The sequence below is a fragment of the Pseudopipra pipra genome, chromosome 23 (genome assembly GCF_036250125.1).
Source record: "Pseudopipra pipra isolate bDixPip1 chromosome 23, bDixPip1.hap1, whole genome shotgun sequence".
NCBI lineage: Eukaryota > Metazoa > Chordata > Aves > Passeriformes > Pipridae > Pseudopipra > Pseudopipra pipra.
In genome coordinates, this window is record NC_087571.1 from 1,701,316 (window position 1) to 1,717,686 (window position 16,371).

At 51.9% G+C, this 16,371-nt stretch overlaps 1 protein-coding gene and 1 long non-coding RNA gene across 5 annotated transcripts in view; one reads left to right on the forward strand and one right to left on the reverse strand.

Moving 5' to 3' along the window:
• Positions 1-16,371, forward strand: part of KIRREL3 (kirre like nephrin family adhesion molecule 3) — a 362,894-nt gene that overhangs the window by 260,559 nt on the left and 85,964 nt on the right. For all 4 annotated transcript variants that reach the window (XM_064634483.1, XM_064634484.1, XM_064634485.1 and 1 more), the window contains 2 exons: positions 3,447-3,596; positions 6,908-7,057. In XM_064634483.1, the coding sequence (XP_064490553.1) occupies positions 3,447-3,596; positions 6,908-7,057 (300 nt within the window). The remainder of the gene's footprint in view (positions 1-3,446; positions 3,597-6,907; positions 7,058-16,371) is intronic.
• On the reverse strand, positions 11,817-13,651 carry LOC135401913 (uncharacterized). The gene is made up of 2 exons (XR_010424968.1): positions 13,582-13,651; positions 11,817-12,040 (listed from the first exon to the last, which is right to left on the reverse strand). It is a non-coding gene; the product is annotated as an uncharacterized LOC135401913 (long non-coding RNA).

Genomic DNA, 16,371 nt, shown 5'->3' on the forward strand with positions numbered 1-16,371 from the left:
TAAAAGAGAAAGGAAAAAAAAAACCTAAAAAGGGCTTCATTTCCAACAGCAATTAGCAAATGAAGCCTCTGCTTAATGGGCATTTGCAGAGGGCACAGACACCACTTTGTGCCTCTGGTTTCTCATCAGGGCTCGTGCAGCTCCCAGCTCCCAGACGGAGAATTCCGGCTGACAAAACGATCTTTTTAGGTTATTGCTGCATTCCTGAGCTGTCCCTGCTCGCCTGGCTTCGCCTTGGGAATTGTCAGGATTACAGAGTGAGCTGTGAAAACCCACTTAGCGGGTGGAAAATATATATTAAAGAAAAAAAACAAACAACAAAGCAACAGAGCAAAATGCTCCCTTTTTCTGCTTCCTTTCCGAGTTTTCTCTCATTGCACTTTTCCCTGTTATCCTATTAGTGCTTGTCCTTTATGAGTCTGAATAAAACCCAGAACTGATTCACATTCCCTTTGAAATCAAATATTTAAATCTGAATTCAGCACGAGGGTTTGTGCTGCCATCAGAGACCACCGTGACTTCCAGCCAGTCCCTCCCAGCAGGAAGAGCTGGAATCTCCTCTGGAATTAACCTGCCCTGCTGGGGATGCAGCACCTCACTGAGAGCCACCTGTGCTGGAAACCAGAGTTCCTCGAAGACACGTGGGTGCTGGGAGACCTGGGATCTCTGAAATTCCCGGGAATACGGTGCTCAAGGTGCACCTGGAGACCCATAAAAATTACAGCCGGGCTTTTTTGAGCTGGATGTGTGTAAAGCAGCTGGAATTTGGAAAGGACAGCTCTGCTCTTCCCCGCACACCTCGGGCTGGTTGGGGGGGAGCTGAAGCTGCGATAAATTAAACTGAAATATGAGCGTTCACACGTTGGTTCAGCAGCACGAGGAGGAAAATGATGGAGCTTTGGAGCTCTGCCCTGCAGGAAAGGCCCAGCAGCTCATCTGGAAACGAGTTGAGTTGCGAGAACTTGTGTCACACTTACCCTTGGTTTCAGATTAATCATCAGGCAGTGATTAAATGGAGTCAATGGAAATTAGGGTTGAATTGATTTGGGGTGGATCACATGGAGACTGTCCTGCTTTAACAAATTGGTTTTAAAGAAGAACCTTTCCTTCAGCCCTGTGCAGTTGTGTGTGTTGAACTGACAGCACAGGGGTGAGGGCTCTGAATTCCTGCCTGGTGTGGGGGATAATTCCCACCCGGAGAGGCTCCTGGTCATTAAAATCCCACAGGTAACACGGCAAGGAGCAATCCAGTCATCCTGCCCTTCTCCCAACTCCTCTCTTTCTCAGATCTCTCCTGTACCCAGAGTCAGAGCAACACTTTAAGTGGTGGCAAAGCAATTGAGGTGCTCTGCAAACAGCTCAGCCCCAGAACTGTGCTCACAGGGAGCCCAGAGATCAGCAGGTCTGCCTGAAATGGCTTCACACTGAGGACCTTCCAGCATTTCACAGTGACACTGTGGACAGTGGGGGATTTTGGGGTTGTCCTGTGCAGGGCCAGGAGTTGTACTTGATGACCTTTGTGTGTCCCTTCCAGCTCAGGAGATTCTGTGATTCCACATGGGATTCAGTTAAAGGTTGGACTTGATAATCTTGGAGGTCTTTTCCATCCTTAATGATCTTTGTTTTCCATGTGCTGGCTTGCAGCAAAAGGAATCATCTAAGATACCCCTGATGTGTATTTGGGACAGGGCTGTTTTGTCAGTGGTTTTTCTTGCTTTCTCTGTTTTCTTTACAAGCTCAGATCAGATCTGAGAGAGGGGAGTGAACTGACACCGTGGAACCACACAGAGATGTCCTGTGTGGGCATCCCACAGTCCCACCTTACCTGAGGGAAAAAACAGAGCACTCATTATGGAAAGAAAAAAAATAGCAGGATTTAATGCTTTGAATCCCTGGAAGTGTCCAAGGCCAGGATGGACAGGGCTTGGAGCAACCTGGGATGGTGGAAGGTGTCCCTGCCGAGGGCAGGGGGTTGGAACAAGATGAGTTTTAAGGTCCCTTCCAACCCAAATCATTCTGGGATTCTGTGATTCTGTGAGTGATTTTCAATCATGGTAAAGCCAAGGGATGATGATGTGTTTAAGAGAGTGAAAATAAAACATTTTGCTGAGCAAGCCCTGCTGTGGAAGAGGTTACACCAACTCCAGTGCTTCCTGTGGAAAATGAGACGTTTCATCCCACACCTGAGGTGTGAGACATCTCACCACGGCAGGAGGTGACCTGGGGGCTGTAAATTGTTGTTGCAGCATTTAGGGTGGGGGAGGATGTGGAGAGGGATGATTAACCCCCACTTTTTGAACACTGAGGTGGGAGGTGACAGGCTGGGCTCGTTAGGGTCAGACAGTTTGCAAATTTGCTGAAGCTTTGGCAAAAGGCTGTGCTGAACCAGAGCTGGTCCTTCCTTTCCTCTCCAGAGGTGTGTGAAGCTCCCAGCAAGTACCAGTAGGTCACACTCTGGGAGGAGAGGGAACAGCAGCCCTCGGTTGTTTTACAGCTGGTCGTTAACTGCACACCCTGATTTAGCAGAGAGCACATGAGGGGGGAGCAAAAATCAGAAGCAGAGGACCAACGTGCTCTTTTATTATGTGTAATACAAAATATTGCTGCTTCTGGACGTCCTGCTGCTCCTCTGTCTGTGATCCTGGTGGATAAAACACTACCACCACAATTTGGGATGAAGTACCTGGAGGAAATACCTGGTGCCCCTTTGCTGTGATATTTGTTTTTTACAAAGGGAGGTAAAACATTGCAAATGGTTGTCTGAGTGTGTGACAGGGGAAAAAAATGCTGTGTCCAGCTCTGGGAACATAAAAAGGATGTGGACCTGTTGGAGCAAGTCCAGAGGAAGCCACAGAGATGCTCCAAGGGCTGGAGCCCCTCTGCTCTGGAGCCAGGCTGGGAGAGCTGGGGGGGTTCACCTGGAGAGGAAAAGGCTCTGAGGAGACCTTAGAGCTCCTTCCAGGGCCTAAAGGGGCTCCAGGAGAGCTGGAGAGGGACTTGGAACAAGGGATGGAGGGACAGGACACAGGGAATGGCTTCCCACTGCCAGGGGGCAGCATTAGATGGGATATTGGGAAGGAATTCTTGGCTATGAGAGTGGGGAGGCCCCGGCACAGGTTGCCCAGAGAAGCTGTGGCTGCCCCTGTATCCCTGGAAGTGTCCAAGGCCGGGTTGGACAGGGCTTGGAGCAACCTGGGCTAGTGGGAGGTGTCCCTGCCCATGGCAGGAGGGGGTGGGATAAGACAAGCTTTGAGGTCCCTTCCCACACAAACCATTCTCTGGAACAATCCCATAACTAATCAATCCCATCATTAAGAGCCGCAGAGCTCCGGTTTGTGCTGTGCCAGGAGCATCTTTGGCTGTTGCATCCAAGGAACTGCTGCATTGTGTTGCAAACCCCTGGAGCACTGACAGCTCCTCTCTCCCTCTCTCCTTGCCCTCCCCAGGCCAAGCGTCGTCGTTCACGCAGCAGCCCCAGGACCAGGTGGTGATCGCCGGGCAGCCCGTGACCCTGCTCTGTGCCATCCCCGAGTACAATGGCATCGTGCTCTGGATCAAGGACGGGCTGGCCCTCGGAGTCGGACGGGACCTCTCAAGTAAGTCGGGGCACTGAATTCAAAACATCGCTCCGAGAAACTGCTCAGAGACTTTTTTTTCTCTTTAAGCAGCGAGGTGTTTGTTTATTCAACATTGGGAGCGAGGCCAGCTCATGCTGGACAGACTTGCTCAAAGGCTTCACACAAAATCAGCAGGTTTTATACAATTTTCGTATCTGATTAAATGCATATTCAAGTGATTACAACACCTATCTATACATATTAATAACAGGCAGAGTGTAGGTGGAGCTCAGGCGAGGCTTGGGGCAGTCCTTCTCTTGGCCCTCAGTTCTGGTGGGAGATCCACTCTTCATCCCATGGGTCTGGGGGCTGATTCTCATCTTCCTCAACCTGACCTCTCTTCTCTTCTATTGTTCTTGACCCGCTCACTGAGGCTTGGAGAAGGCCTTGGCTCCCGGCCTGTTTCTTCTATTCAAATGTCTACCTTATCCTACTGCATCTTAATTTATTACCCCTAGGCCTATTACATGTTCTTTTACCATCCTCTTAAGTTTTGGTCCAGTAAGTAGAACAGAACAAGCACAGATTGTTTGGGATGTTGGTAGCTTGTTAGTGGGCCCACATTTCTTAGTTAACTCTTTTGGGCCTGGCCTCCTGTTTCAATACCACCCTCCCTGAGCAAGGAAAGCAGGAGCTCTCCCTCCCCAGCAGTGCAGGCACAACCACAGCATTTATTTCGGGAGCAATGTTTTCATTTCAGCTACAAAACCTTCCAACCCAGCCCAAGTGAAACTTGGAACAAAAATCCTTGAAACAAAAATCCTTGAAACTTGGAATAAAAACCCTCGAAACTTGGAATAAAAACCCTTGAAACTTGGAATAAAAACCCTTGAAACTTGGTTGGATAAATCCTTGAGTAACCTGGTCTAGTGGGAGGTGTCCCTGCCCATAGGAGGGTTGGGAGTAGATCATCTTTAAGGTCTATTCCAACCCTTAACATTGTGTGATTCCATGTTTCCTGAGGATTTCAGTTAACACTCCTCCATCACTTCTTTGAAACAAAACTATCGATTCCCTCAGGTGTCACCTGACCCTTTGGAAAGCCCTGCTTCGGTTTCCTTGACTTCTGGAAACAAATGTCACATTTCCAAAATGCAGGATGAAATGTTTTGTAAATGTTGGAAGTGCCAGTTTTGATATCCTTGAAAATAAAAAGAATTATAGAATAGAATATCCCGAGCTGGAAGGGACTCACAATTCTCTGCTTTGGATAAATGTTTTCCTTGCAGCCCACAAGTACTTGTGGCTTCCTTAAGCTCTATGTTTATCAAATTAAAGTTTGGTAACTTTAATTTCGTAACTAATTCCTCAGAATTCTCATTATTTAATCCCATGCCTGCATTGGGATTGAGGGTTAACTGCAGCTGGTGAAGACTGGTGCAATACTGAGGAAGTTACACAGGTTATTCTATGCATTTTTCTGGAAAACACTGATTTGTGAGTGAAATATTTCACATGAATAAGGCAGAGTGTTTGCTGGGAGCCCTTCAGGATCTGCAGCCTCGTCCCCCCGAGTGCTGCAGAGGGTGGACACGTGTGACGTTCCCTCTGCTCAACTTCTGGGAGATCTGGGAGAGTTCTCCCCCAGCCCAGCAGCAGCATTCAGAAACCAGGGGAGGCTCTGTGTGTTCTGGTCTCCAGGGACCCCTGAAGTGCAATGCCTGCTGCTTCTTTCCCTCTCTTTTTTATTAATACATGTAATTGCTCATTTACAGCCTTGCCCGAGTGAGCAGCCCCCTCTTCTCCTGTTTTTCAAAGCCACAGCTTTCACATCCATCAGAGAGCTGAGCTCTCCATGCAAGACCTTGCAGCTCGACTGGGTAACAACAGCTCCAGTGGAGTAGGGAGCTGATGGGAATGACTTCCACAATTAACAGAGCTGGGGCTGCTGGAAGCCAGAGGAGCTGCCAGCTCGTGTGATGCCAGCTCAGCCAGTGTCTAATTAGCGAAATACAAACAAACCCATCACTTGTATTTCTCGCAGTCCAGGAGAGCAAATCCTGCTGATGATAACTCGGGAAACAACAAGGGCCCGAGCGTGTGCCAGGCTGGCTGTGTCACACAGAGTGTGCCAGGCTGGCTGTGTCACAAAGGTGTGCCAGGCTGGCTGTGTCACACAGAGTGTGCCAGGCTGGCTGTGTCACACAGAGTGTGCCAGGCTGGCTGTGTCACACAAGGTGTGCCAGGCTGGCTGTGTCACACAGAGTGTGCCAGGCTGGCTGTGTCACATGGGGTGTGCCAGGCTGGCTGTGTCACACAGAGTGTGCCAGGCTGGCTGTGTCACATGGGGTGTGCCAGGCTGGCTCTGTCATAGAGTGTGCCAGGCTGGCTCTGTCACACAGGGTGTGCCAGGCTGGCTGTGTCACACAGAGTGTGCCAGGCTGGCTCTGTCACACGGGGTGTGCCAGGCTGGCTGTGTCACACAGAGTGTGCCAGGCTGGCTGTGTCACACAGGGTGTGCCAGGCTGGCTCTGTCACTTAGAGTGTGCCAAGCTGGCTGTGTCACATGGGGTGTGCCAAGCTGGCTATGTCACACAGAGTGTGCCAGGCTGGCTGTGTCACATGGGGTGTGCCAGGCTGGCTCTGTCACATAGAGTGTGCCAGGCTGGCTGTGTCACACGGGGTGTGCCAGGCTGAGGGCAGTCTTCCTCCCCTGCTGCTCCTCGTGTGCCCAGCCAGGCTGAGCAGGGCTATCAGTGCCCCCAGACCCAGCTTTGAGCAGACCCAATCGTGGAATTATTCCAGGGTTTCACCACAGCTGACTTCAGGAGCTGAGGGAATGCCGTGCCAGGTCGCAGAGGAGCCAGAGGTGGTGGGTTTCCCAGTGGAAGGGCTCATCCTTTTTCCTTGCCCACGGAGGTCATGGATGCTCCAATCCTGGCAGTGTTCAAGGCCAGGTTGGATAAATCCTTGAGTAACCTGGTCTAGTGGGAGGTGTCCCTGCCCATAGGAGGGTTGGGAGTAGATCATCTTTAAGGTCTATTCCAACCCTTAACATTGTGTGATTCCATGTTTCCTGAGGATTTCAGGAAACGCTCCTCCATCAGCACTTCTCTTTTGAACCTGGAGGGTGAAAGGTGCAGTCTCCTTCCCAAATTTGGAAGGGTTCTCTCTCTCTCTCTCTCTCTCTCTCTCTCTCTCTCTCTCTCTCTCTCTCTCTCTCTCGGAGCTGGCTGCCAAGGAGGGGAGGAAGCTGCCTGGCTCCCAGGAATGTCTGGGGGGTGCTGGGTCTGTGCTCTCCATCCTCGAGCTCGTCGCTCCATCTCCTGACCCGTGCCTGTGCCCGGCAGGTTACCCGCGCTACCTGGTGGTAGGAGACCATCTGTCGGGACAGCACCACCTGAAAATCCTGAGGGCTGATCTCCAGGATGACGCCGTGTACGAGTGCCAGGCCATCCAGGCTGCCATCCGATCCCGACCTGCCCGGCTGACCGTCCTGGGTGAGTCTCCCTGTCGCTCCAGGGGGGATTTTTGTCCTTGTGGTCGCCCCGGGAGGCTTTGGGACAGAAGGCGTTGTTGCTCAATCAAGAGGAAATGGGAATGAATTCGTGGAAATTAATCCATGGTGAGAGCAGTGGGGGTGCAGCTCGATCCTGAGAACGGGAGCAAGAGAAGCTGTTCAGGGAGTGAAGCACTTCAGGGATGGAGCACAGCAACCCTGGGATGAGTAACAGAGGCACCAAGTGTTTGGCACTTCAGCTCTGTGAATTTACACGCCAGCTGGAGAGTGCATGTCCATAAATTTAAGGATATGTAGAGTGTCAGTGTCATCACAACGATGCCCTTCCTGCAGCACTGCTCTGCAGCAGGACCAGGATGAATCCACCACTGGAGGAAAGGCTGGTTCCTCACTACAGCAGTATTTTCATCCCATCTTCGTATTAATATTCGATCATCCTGCATTCCTCAGTAATTAATCCTTCCCAGGAGCAGCACAGGAGGGTGTTGCATGGGATTGCAAACTAGGAGTGGCTCCCAAAATCTTATAAAGACTCTTTATGGGTGGGAGATGGGAGAGGAGCTCTGGCAGATCCAGAGGGCCCTGTTGGCAGCTGGTGCAGGGGGGTCTCCTCCCAGGAGTGCTGGGAAAAGGCTGCGTCAGCGAGGCTTCCCGGAACGCACGAGGCTTCCCGGAACGCACGAGGCTTCCGAGAACTTAATGAAAATGGGATTTTTCTTGAAAAGCTTGGACAAAACCCAGCCTGTACTGCTGCTCCCAGATCCATCCTGATTATTCAACCCTCAAAGTTGAAACCATTTGCATACTGAAGTTTCTTTAAATTGAAGTTTGGATTTGGGGTTTTTTTGCTGTTGGTTGTTTTTTTGGTTTTTTTTTTCCCCTGGGTAATTTCCAAGGGAAAAAGAAAAGCTTTTAAAAAGATGCAAGATTTTCAGTGCTTTTAGTCAGATCAGCACTAATTAGTTTTAAGCAGCCAAAAGAAGTGAATTAAGGTACTGGTGGTGGTTGAAGGTTCACCTCACCAGAGCCTGCACCTCCCCACGAAAACAAGTTCTAATTTTGGGGTTGCAGTTTCCCCTGTGTCTGTTTTTCTCTCCCCACAACTCTCCAACATTCCCTACCCCTGAACTTACACAGCTGCCATCCCTTCCTTCCCTGACCCCCACCATAATGATGATTTTCCTTTGATCCCTCCTTCTGCTCAATCAACCCCTGGCAGCAGCTCCGAGCTCTGACATGTGCCCACACATGAAAGAATCCCGGGAATGAGCCGGAGAGCGGGAACGTTGCCTTGCTCTCCGACAGCCCCTCCCTCGCCCGGGCTCCCTCCTCCTGTTGTCAAAGTTGCCGGAGCCCAGACAAAAGAAATAATGTTATTTAATTAGAGCTAAAGATTTCAAAACTAATTTAGTCCCAGGGCGTACGTCAGAGCCGCCGCGAAGCGTTGATTGAGCAGGGAGATGTTTTTATGGATCAAAAGGAAATCGTTATTATCTTTGGGGTTATGGAATGTGTTGAATAGATGGTAGTTAATGTTTATGTGGATATACATGGTAGTTGCTAATTGGTACATTTACCTAAGATGTTCAGCAACTTATATTTGCAGAGTGTTTTCCTTTTAAGAAAATTAAAGTTACAGCATGTTCAGCTTAGGCCCAACTGGTGAGAAAATGGGGGTTTGGAACCCACTGGTGGCTCATCTTTCACTTTAGGTGTATTTATACAAATGTTTGGGGGGGTGAAAATGGTCGTAGCCCCAAGGCTGCCAGAGTTCAAGGAGTGTTTGGACAACATTCTCAGGCACAGGGTAGGATTGTTGGGGTGTCCCTGCAGGGCCAGGAGTTGGACTTGATGATCCTTGTGGATCCCTTCCAGTTTGGGCAATTCTGTGATTACGTGAAATTTAGGGGGATTGGGGAGGTAGGAGGGATCATCCCATGCTTGGAGAGGGGCCACAGGGTGGTTGGTGACCAGCGGCTCCCACTGTGCCACCTTTGGGGTGGGACAGTGTGTCCTGCAGCGCCGGCAAAGCTGCCACGGGGAGGGGTCTGTGCTCTGTGTTTTAACCACCCCAGTGGAGGGGATAGAAATGGCACAGGAGGGGCGGGTTCCTCAGCAGGCCGTGTTTTGGGAGCCAGCACTGACTGGCAGCCGGTGCAATGTGCAGCCTGTCAGGCTGAACTCGCTGCGTGTCGCGTTCGTGCAGAGCAAGGGAGGGACATTTCCGGCGGTTCCAGATGTGCAGTGCCACCAGCTGTGCACACATTGCTCCTCTTGGGAGCTGGTGCAGGAGCCTGTTTAGCTGTGAGCCAGGCAGCTGCTCCAGAGGGGTGTGGATCTCCCAGGTTTCCTCTTGCTGGCTTGGGAAGGGATGTGCCAAGGCTGCCTGCACTGCCTCACTGGAAGATGCTTGTGGGGTGTTCCTTCATCCATCCCTGTGTGCCCAGTTTCACCTGAGACTGCAGACATCACCTGAGCGTCCCTGGATCTGGGACAGCTCTCAAGGAAAGGATTTGTCACAGACAGGGCAGAGCTGGGAGGGGCTGGTGACTGGGAGGGGCTGATGACTGGGAGGGGCTGGTGACTGGGAGCCCGATGTCTGCTGCTGGTTTGCCAACGACTCGAGGGGCTCATCAGCCAAGCTGGGTGTTGGAGGCAGTTCTGGGGAGCCCCATCCTGCTCCATCACCCCCAGCCTTGTCTCTGGAAAATACCTTGCCTGTTATTTTTACATGGGTTGGTGCTGCCTTGTCTGTTCTTGCCAGCTTTTCCACTTCCTTGGTATCAAGATATCCCCCAATGCCTCCCAATCCAAACTCCAACTGCTGTCATTCATGTCTGACAACAGCTTTATGGGGCTGATGTCTCCTACTCCCCTGCTCAGATGCAGAGCTACACCATATTTTAATTAAATATTTAAGGTTTTGTCACATTGTTTTCAAATCTACATGGTTAAATGTAGTGGAACAGATCATTCCATAGCCTTGGAAGTCCAAACATTCAAACGGATGAGCCTATTAGTGTCATCAGCATCAGGGAAAAGCTTTTCTTTGTGGAGTCTCAGCGACAAATATTCCTTGGGAATGTGGCTACAACCCATCCCAAAGCTGGAGGGCCCCCCTTCTCCAGTTCTCCCTCACCTTCCTGCTACCATTATCCAAACTGTCTGGGGAAGGAGTCACTGCCCAATGTTCTTGGGATCTCTGCCCCAGCAGGGAAGGCTGACAAAGCTGATGGGATGGGATTTGGGAGATATGGCAGCATCCATGTTTCCTGCAAGCAAAGGATGTCAAGGCAGTTTGACAGGGGAGCCCAAGCCAGGCAGGCTTTGGGAAGCCACAGGAGGGCTATTTGCTACCTGGTACATCTTTTATGGCAGGGCTGCTTAATTTATGATCTATTTAACTAAGCCGGGGTATTAATTAAATAAAGTAAGAGCCTGATTAGGACTCGGAGAAATTTAAAAATAAAATCAGGCAGCAACCGAGCGAAATTGCAAAGCAAACACTTTGGCTGTAACCACTGGAGAGCTCCCTCTGGTCTTCCATCAAAGCTCCGAGCAGGGAGGGCAAATACGAGGGATTACATTGCCAGCAGATGTGTGCTGTTAAAATATGCCTCTGCCAGCCGTGGAGCTGCAGGAGCCGCGGGGCTCGCTCGCCCTCCGCACTCGGGGGACCGGGAGGGAATTGGAGGCCCCTCCAGCCGAGCTGGGATTTGCAGCCCCGTTAATTAGTGTTGAGTTCCCGGATCTCGGAGGCAGCCAAGAGAGGAGCAACTGTGAAGAGAGCACTGGCTTCCCCTGGAGGGAGCAGAGGGGAAGGGAGAGGGGAGCACAGGCTCACGGCCCCTCAGTGACCAGGCGGGGCAGGAGCCGCCGTGCTGGGAGGATGGAGGAGGCCAGGGCGAGTGGAGCAGTGGATGATGAGCTGTTGGAACCTGGATGGTTCCTCTCCTTCACTGGTGCCTTGGCAGGAGCATCCCGGGCCTGTCCTGGTCTGTCCTCCCAGCAGGAGATGTGACACCTCCAGCCCTGCCATGCACACAGACTGTCCCGGGAAGCTCCTGCTTGTCACAGGGAAAAGGCTGGTGCCAGAGGTGCCAGTGGGAACTTGGTGGCAACCAGGAAAATGGGATATGAGGGTGTGAGGAGGGAGGCAGGGTTGCTACTTCCAGAGGCTTAAGGTGAATAATTGATAGGCAATTAACTTGTACCTTTACCTTTTATAGTCTAATTCCCTCCCTCCTCCCCCTCCATGGCCTCTTCTAATATTAACTCTGCCTTCACTTGTGTCCCATTAGGAATAAAGCTTTCTTAAATCAACATGAATTATTTAACTCTACAGATTAAGTTAATTTGGAGCCAGAGCTCCTGTCTCTGACAATGGCACAAGTCAGGGATGGGAGAAAAGGAGGGTCACTGGGGTGTCAAGTGCAACCACATTCAATCACAACCATTTCCCTCTTTTTATTTAATTTTTTATTTTATTCCAATCCTCTTTCTTGCCAAGTCTTCCCAGTGCTCCCCTGCAGAGCAGAGGAAGCATTTCCATTACCAAAATGATGGCTGGCAGCTTGAGACATCTGCATTTCCCAGCTTTCCTGCTCTTTAGCAGAGTCTGATCAGGAAATAAAGAGGTTATGGCCTGGGAAAGGCCATTTTTCAGTAAATGTTTGTAATGCTGATCTGCAAGGAGGAAATGTAACGAGGTGATGTTTCAAATCCAGAAACTGTTCAGCTTGGAACCTTTTCTCCACACTTTTTAATAGAACTCAATTCTCTGAATGCAAAATTCAGAGCATGTAGAGCCAGGATGTCAATTCAGAACAAAAAAAAAAAAGAAGTGATGAAAATGTGATCATTTTCTTCCAGACAGTCTCTTCTCCTTGAACAAGTCTGGGCCTTCACAAAGCTGCATTTTCTGCTGGGAATATTTTCAGTGGCAAAACAGCAACGGGCTCTGCTGGGAATGAAACAGAAACATCAAACAATCGAGCGCAAATCCCAAATAACCTAAATATTTGATGTCATGTCTGAGCAGCTTAAGTTTACAGCACTCTGAGCCGGCTCCCTTTGATAGCAGAGGGTGGCCGGGTTTCCTTGCTCGTGTCCCTGTGTGGCTCTGGGGTGGGAAGGCATCCCTGTGGGATTCACCGGGCCCAGCCAGGCAAAGCAGGGGGCTGTGCAATTCCAGGGGAAAGCCAGTTCTGCCTCGTGCAGCCTAGAGATGGAAACCAGCCCAAAGAGAGGGACTGTGGGCTAAAAAACTGGGTCTAGGGATGGGTCCTCCCAAGGTGGGTTTCATCCGGGTGTGGGAAGTGCTGCTTCCCCCTTTCCAAGGTCGTTGGCTCCCTGTCTGTCTGGAGGAGAAAGGCAGCAACTGCACCAGCTCCATTCTCTGTAGTCTGAAGGAGACAAGCAAAATTCCACCATCCCATGGCCATGAAGCACATCCTGGCTGTGGTGTGGCCAAGGGTGAAACACTCCATGGGACACGTCCGCCTGTCTCAGGCTCTGCTGGTGTGGGAGTGGCACAATAACGACTTTCTGATTGTACAAATGGGGAGAACAAAGCTAAGAAAGGGCTTTGTTTTACATTACGGGCATTAAAAATGATAAATAGCATCAGAATCGTGGAATGGTTTGGGTTGGAGGGGCAGGGACACCTCCCACTAGCCCAGGTTGCTTCCACAAGCCCCGTCCAGCCTGGCCTTGGACACTTCCAGGAATCCAGGGGCAGCCACAGCTTCTCTGGGCAACCTGTGCCAGGGCCTCCCCACCCTCACAGCCAGGAATTCCTTCCCAATATCCCATCTCTCCCTGCCCTCTGGCAGTGGGAAGCCATTCCCTGTGTCCTGTCCCTCCATCCCTTGTCCCCAGTCCCTCTCCAGCTCTCCTGGAGCCTCTTTAGGCACTGGAAGGGGCTCTCAGGTCACCCCAGAGCCTTCTCTTCTCCAGGTGAACCCCCCCAGCTCTCCCAGCCTGGCTCCAGAGCAGAGGGGCTCCAGCCCTTGGAGAATCTCTGTGGCCTCCTCTGGCCCCACTCCGAAAGGTCCGTGTCCTTCCCGACAGGACAAGGTTATATCTGAGCAGGGGCTGCTGTTTAATCACACAAGGGGAAGCTCAGCAGGGCCAGGCCAGCACTGAGCAGATGCTGCCTCTGTTCCCTCAAACCCTGCTCCAGGTTCTGGGCTCACACATTTGCAAAATTTCTGTTTTCTTACAGCCCTAGGCCCTGGGGTTGGGTGATGCCGCCTCTCCCATCAAATCTCCCCTTCCTCAAATCCCCAGAGCCACAGCAGTGATCCTTCCAGCACACTGAAGACTGAAGGACCACAGAGTAAACGGGAAGAGATGCAGCTGGGAATGATTAATGTCCGGGTTCCCACCCCAATCTGTGATTCCTTGTCTCGGGGCCGGGAGGGCATCGCGGTCCTGACCCGTGTTCTTATCGAACACGAAGCATTTGCCTTCTCTGCACAGAGTCTGCAGGTCTGGGCTCACCTGATGGATGCAAAGCACAGAGGGCTGATTAAAAAGCCTTTCTGATTCTCTGTCGTCCTCTTCCCTGCCCCCAGCCCCTCTGGCTGGCTCTGCCACCCCCCTGCCCCTCGCACTAGAGCCATGAGCTGCGATGGCTGTGAGGTCACTGTGAGAGGGTGTGGGGGTGTTTGCTGTGTGTCAGGATCCCTCTGTGCTCATCACTTGGACTTGTGTCTGCCCCCTCTCCTGCTCTGGGCACAACCCCCCAGTGTCCCACCCCTAAATCCCCCCGTTTGCACAAACCATGGGGGAGCCAGAGCTCCCTCTGCATCGCACCAGCCTTTCCCTTCGCAGCACACGCTGCACCCAGCAGCTCCTGCTCTCTGCAATGCCTGTGGACAGGGGACATTATTCTGCTTCATGCCCTTTTGGATCGCTGACACCTTGCATTCGGCATCACCCGCACGTGCAGAGCTCTCCGTGCCGTGCACGCCCACGCACAATTCTCCCTCTTGCCAATCAAGACACAACTCCCCCATCTGCATCCTGCCCGTGCTCCTCTGGATCCGCACCTGTGCTCCCAGAGCTCGGCAGGTGCCTCTCCCAGGCGCACCCACGGATGGGATATAGATCGGAGCGCCGGGGTGCGCTCGGAGCCCGCTCAGCCCGCGGATCCGTCACTCCGGGAGCTCGGCGGGCTGTTAGTGACCTGACACGAGTATTGACTCCCTCTCCCCTTGTCAGCTGGCAGAGAGGAACGAGGCCCTCGGAGCGTGACATCACCTGAGCGACGGCCCCCGCTCTGCTATCGATCCCCCCGGTGAAAAACGACCCGGCGGCTCGGCGGGGCAGGACCAGCCGGGAGAGCGGGGGAGACACTTCGGGAGAGGCTGCCTGGAGCCATCCCGGCTCTCTGCTGGTGCCCAGCCTGCAGGGCCGTGTTTTCCTGGCTCCAAGAGCTTTGCCAGCCCTCCTTGCACGTCTTGCACTTCCCTGCTCCGTGTTGTGTTGCCCAGCCTTGCCCCCCGAGCTGCTCTGCCAGCCTTGGGAGGGTTCAGCCCTCCCAGCCCGGCCCAGCCCAGCCCGTGGGGGAGGAAGGGTTGGGAACCCTGTGATGAATCTCTCTGTTACACATCCATCACCATGCTCTCTGTTCCTGGCACTTCCCAGTGGCTTTGGATGCCCCTGTCAGTGTGATGGATTTCAGCTTCCCGTCCAGAGGTAGGGCTGGGATGGGTTTGGGGCTGTGGCATTTCTTTTGGCTCACCTTGGGCTGCAAAAGTGGATAGTCACGTCTGAATGAGTGACCTGTGGGTGTCCTTGGTAATTAAGAGGCGAATAACCACCCAAGCTCCAGGATATTCCTCACATGCCAAGGAAAGGTTGGATAAATGACCCTCTGGAAGGGGCTATTACTCTTTTTTTGACACTAAAGGTGCCTCGTGTGCTCAAATTTGCCTCTTCAGGTGGCAAAGAGAGGTGGAAAGTATGGACACAGCATTGGATGACCCAGCCAGGGCTCTCCAGCCTCCTCCTGCTCCTGGGAATTAGGTTGGTGCTCTCCCCTAGGACAGGCATGAAGCCACACAATCAGGTTCCTCTAAACTCCTCAACTCTGACCTCCACAGAGAGAGACAAGGGGTTCATGGCAAATTATGGATTTAACACCTATGATGAATCCCCATTACAGCATGAAATGAGAAAGCAAAATGTAGCTAAATAGAAGATTTCCCCTGGGCAGCAGGAGGCTGCAGCTCATGAGAGGCTGGGGAAAATAGGATGAAAAAAATGAGGGGAAAAAAACAGAGAACTAGGAAAAACCTGGTTCTGTTTCTAAATGTTGCAAAACCTTTGTAAGCCACTGCTGGCAGGTTAGAGAGGGTTAAAGGCCAGGGCTTAGACACGGGACACATCCAAGCTTTCCAAGTCCATCCCTTCTGGTGTCGTGACAAGGGGAAGTGAATGGTTGTTGATGATCCCTTGGGTGGTGGGAACAGCCAATCCCCAGTCCCTGGGGTCAGGACCTGCCCTTCACTACGCTCCGAGTGTAGCCAGGCCCTGCATCAGTCATGTCCCTTTGGGAAATGCCAGTGGAGCACTGGAAGGATGAGAAAATGCACTGAAAGTTCACTTTTATCTTAGACTGTGCTCCTCACTCCCAAACAGGAGGTTTAATGCAGGCTTGGAGCAACCTGGTCTAGTGGAAGGTGTCCCTGCCCATGGCATGGGGTTGGACCAAGGTGAGCTTTAAGGTGCCTCCAAACCCAAACCAGTGTGGGATTCTGTGACTGTAGGATAATGCAGCTGGAGATGAATTCCCACAGGGAGAAGCAGTCAGTAGCTGGCACTGGGTGGCCTTGCTGGAAGTGTAGGAAGGAAGACAGGCTTTAGTGACAAAATATGGGTGGGGAAATGCTGGGAAGGGACACCCAACATCCTTGGCTGTATGGGCAGAAAGGGAATCCAGTGATTTATGGCCTCGATGGAAAAATGCACGTCCCGGGTTCCTTTTTGTGCTGCCAAAGCCTCCGTGTGCAACCTTGAGAGAGTCCTTCAGGCTCCAATCCCTCCCTTAAAGAAAGGGAAAAAGGAGCTGGGTGAGGCAGAAACAGGAAAGTTTGGGTTATGAGCACAGCCTGCCTCTTTCCCTGCGACGGGAGCGACATCCAGGGGGTTGTGCAGCCGGTTGGTTATTCCGGGGCTGGGCCACGGCCAAGCACAAATGCTGCAGAGTCAGAGCTGTGGAGACAAGTGTCTCCAATCTGCATTGAGTCATAAATCATGTAGGGGCTGAACTCTCCTCCCTGTGAC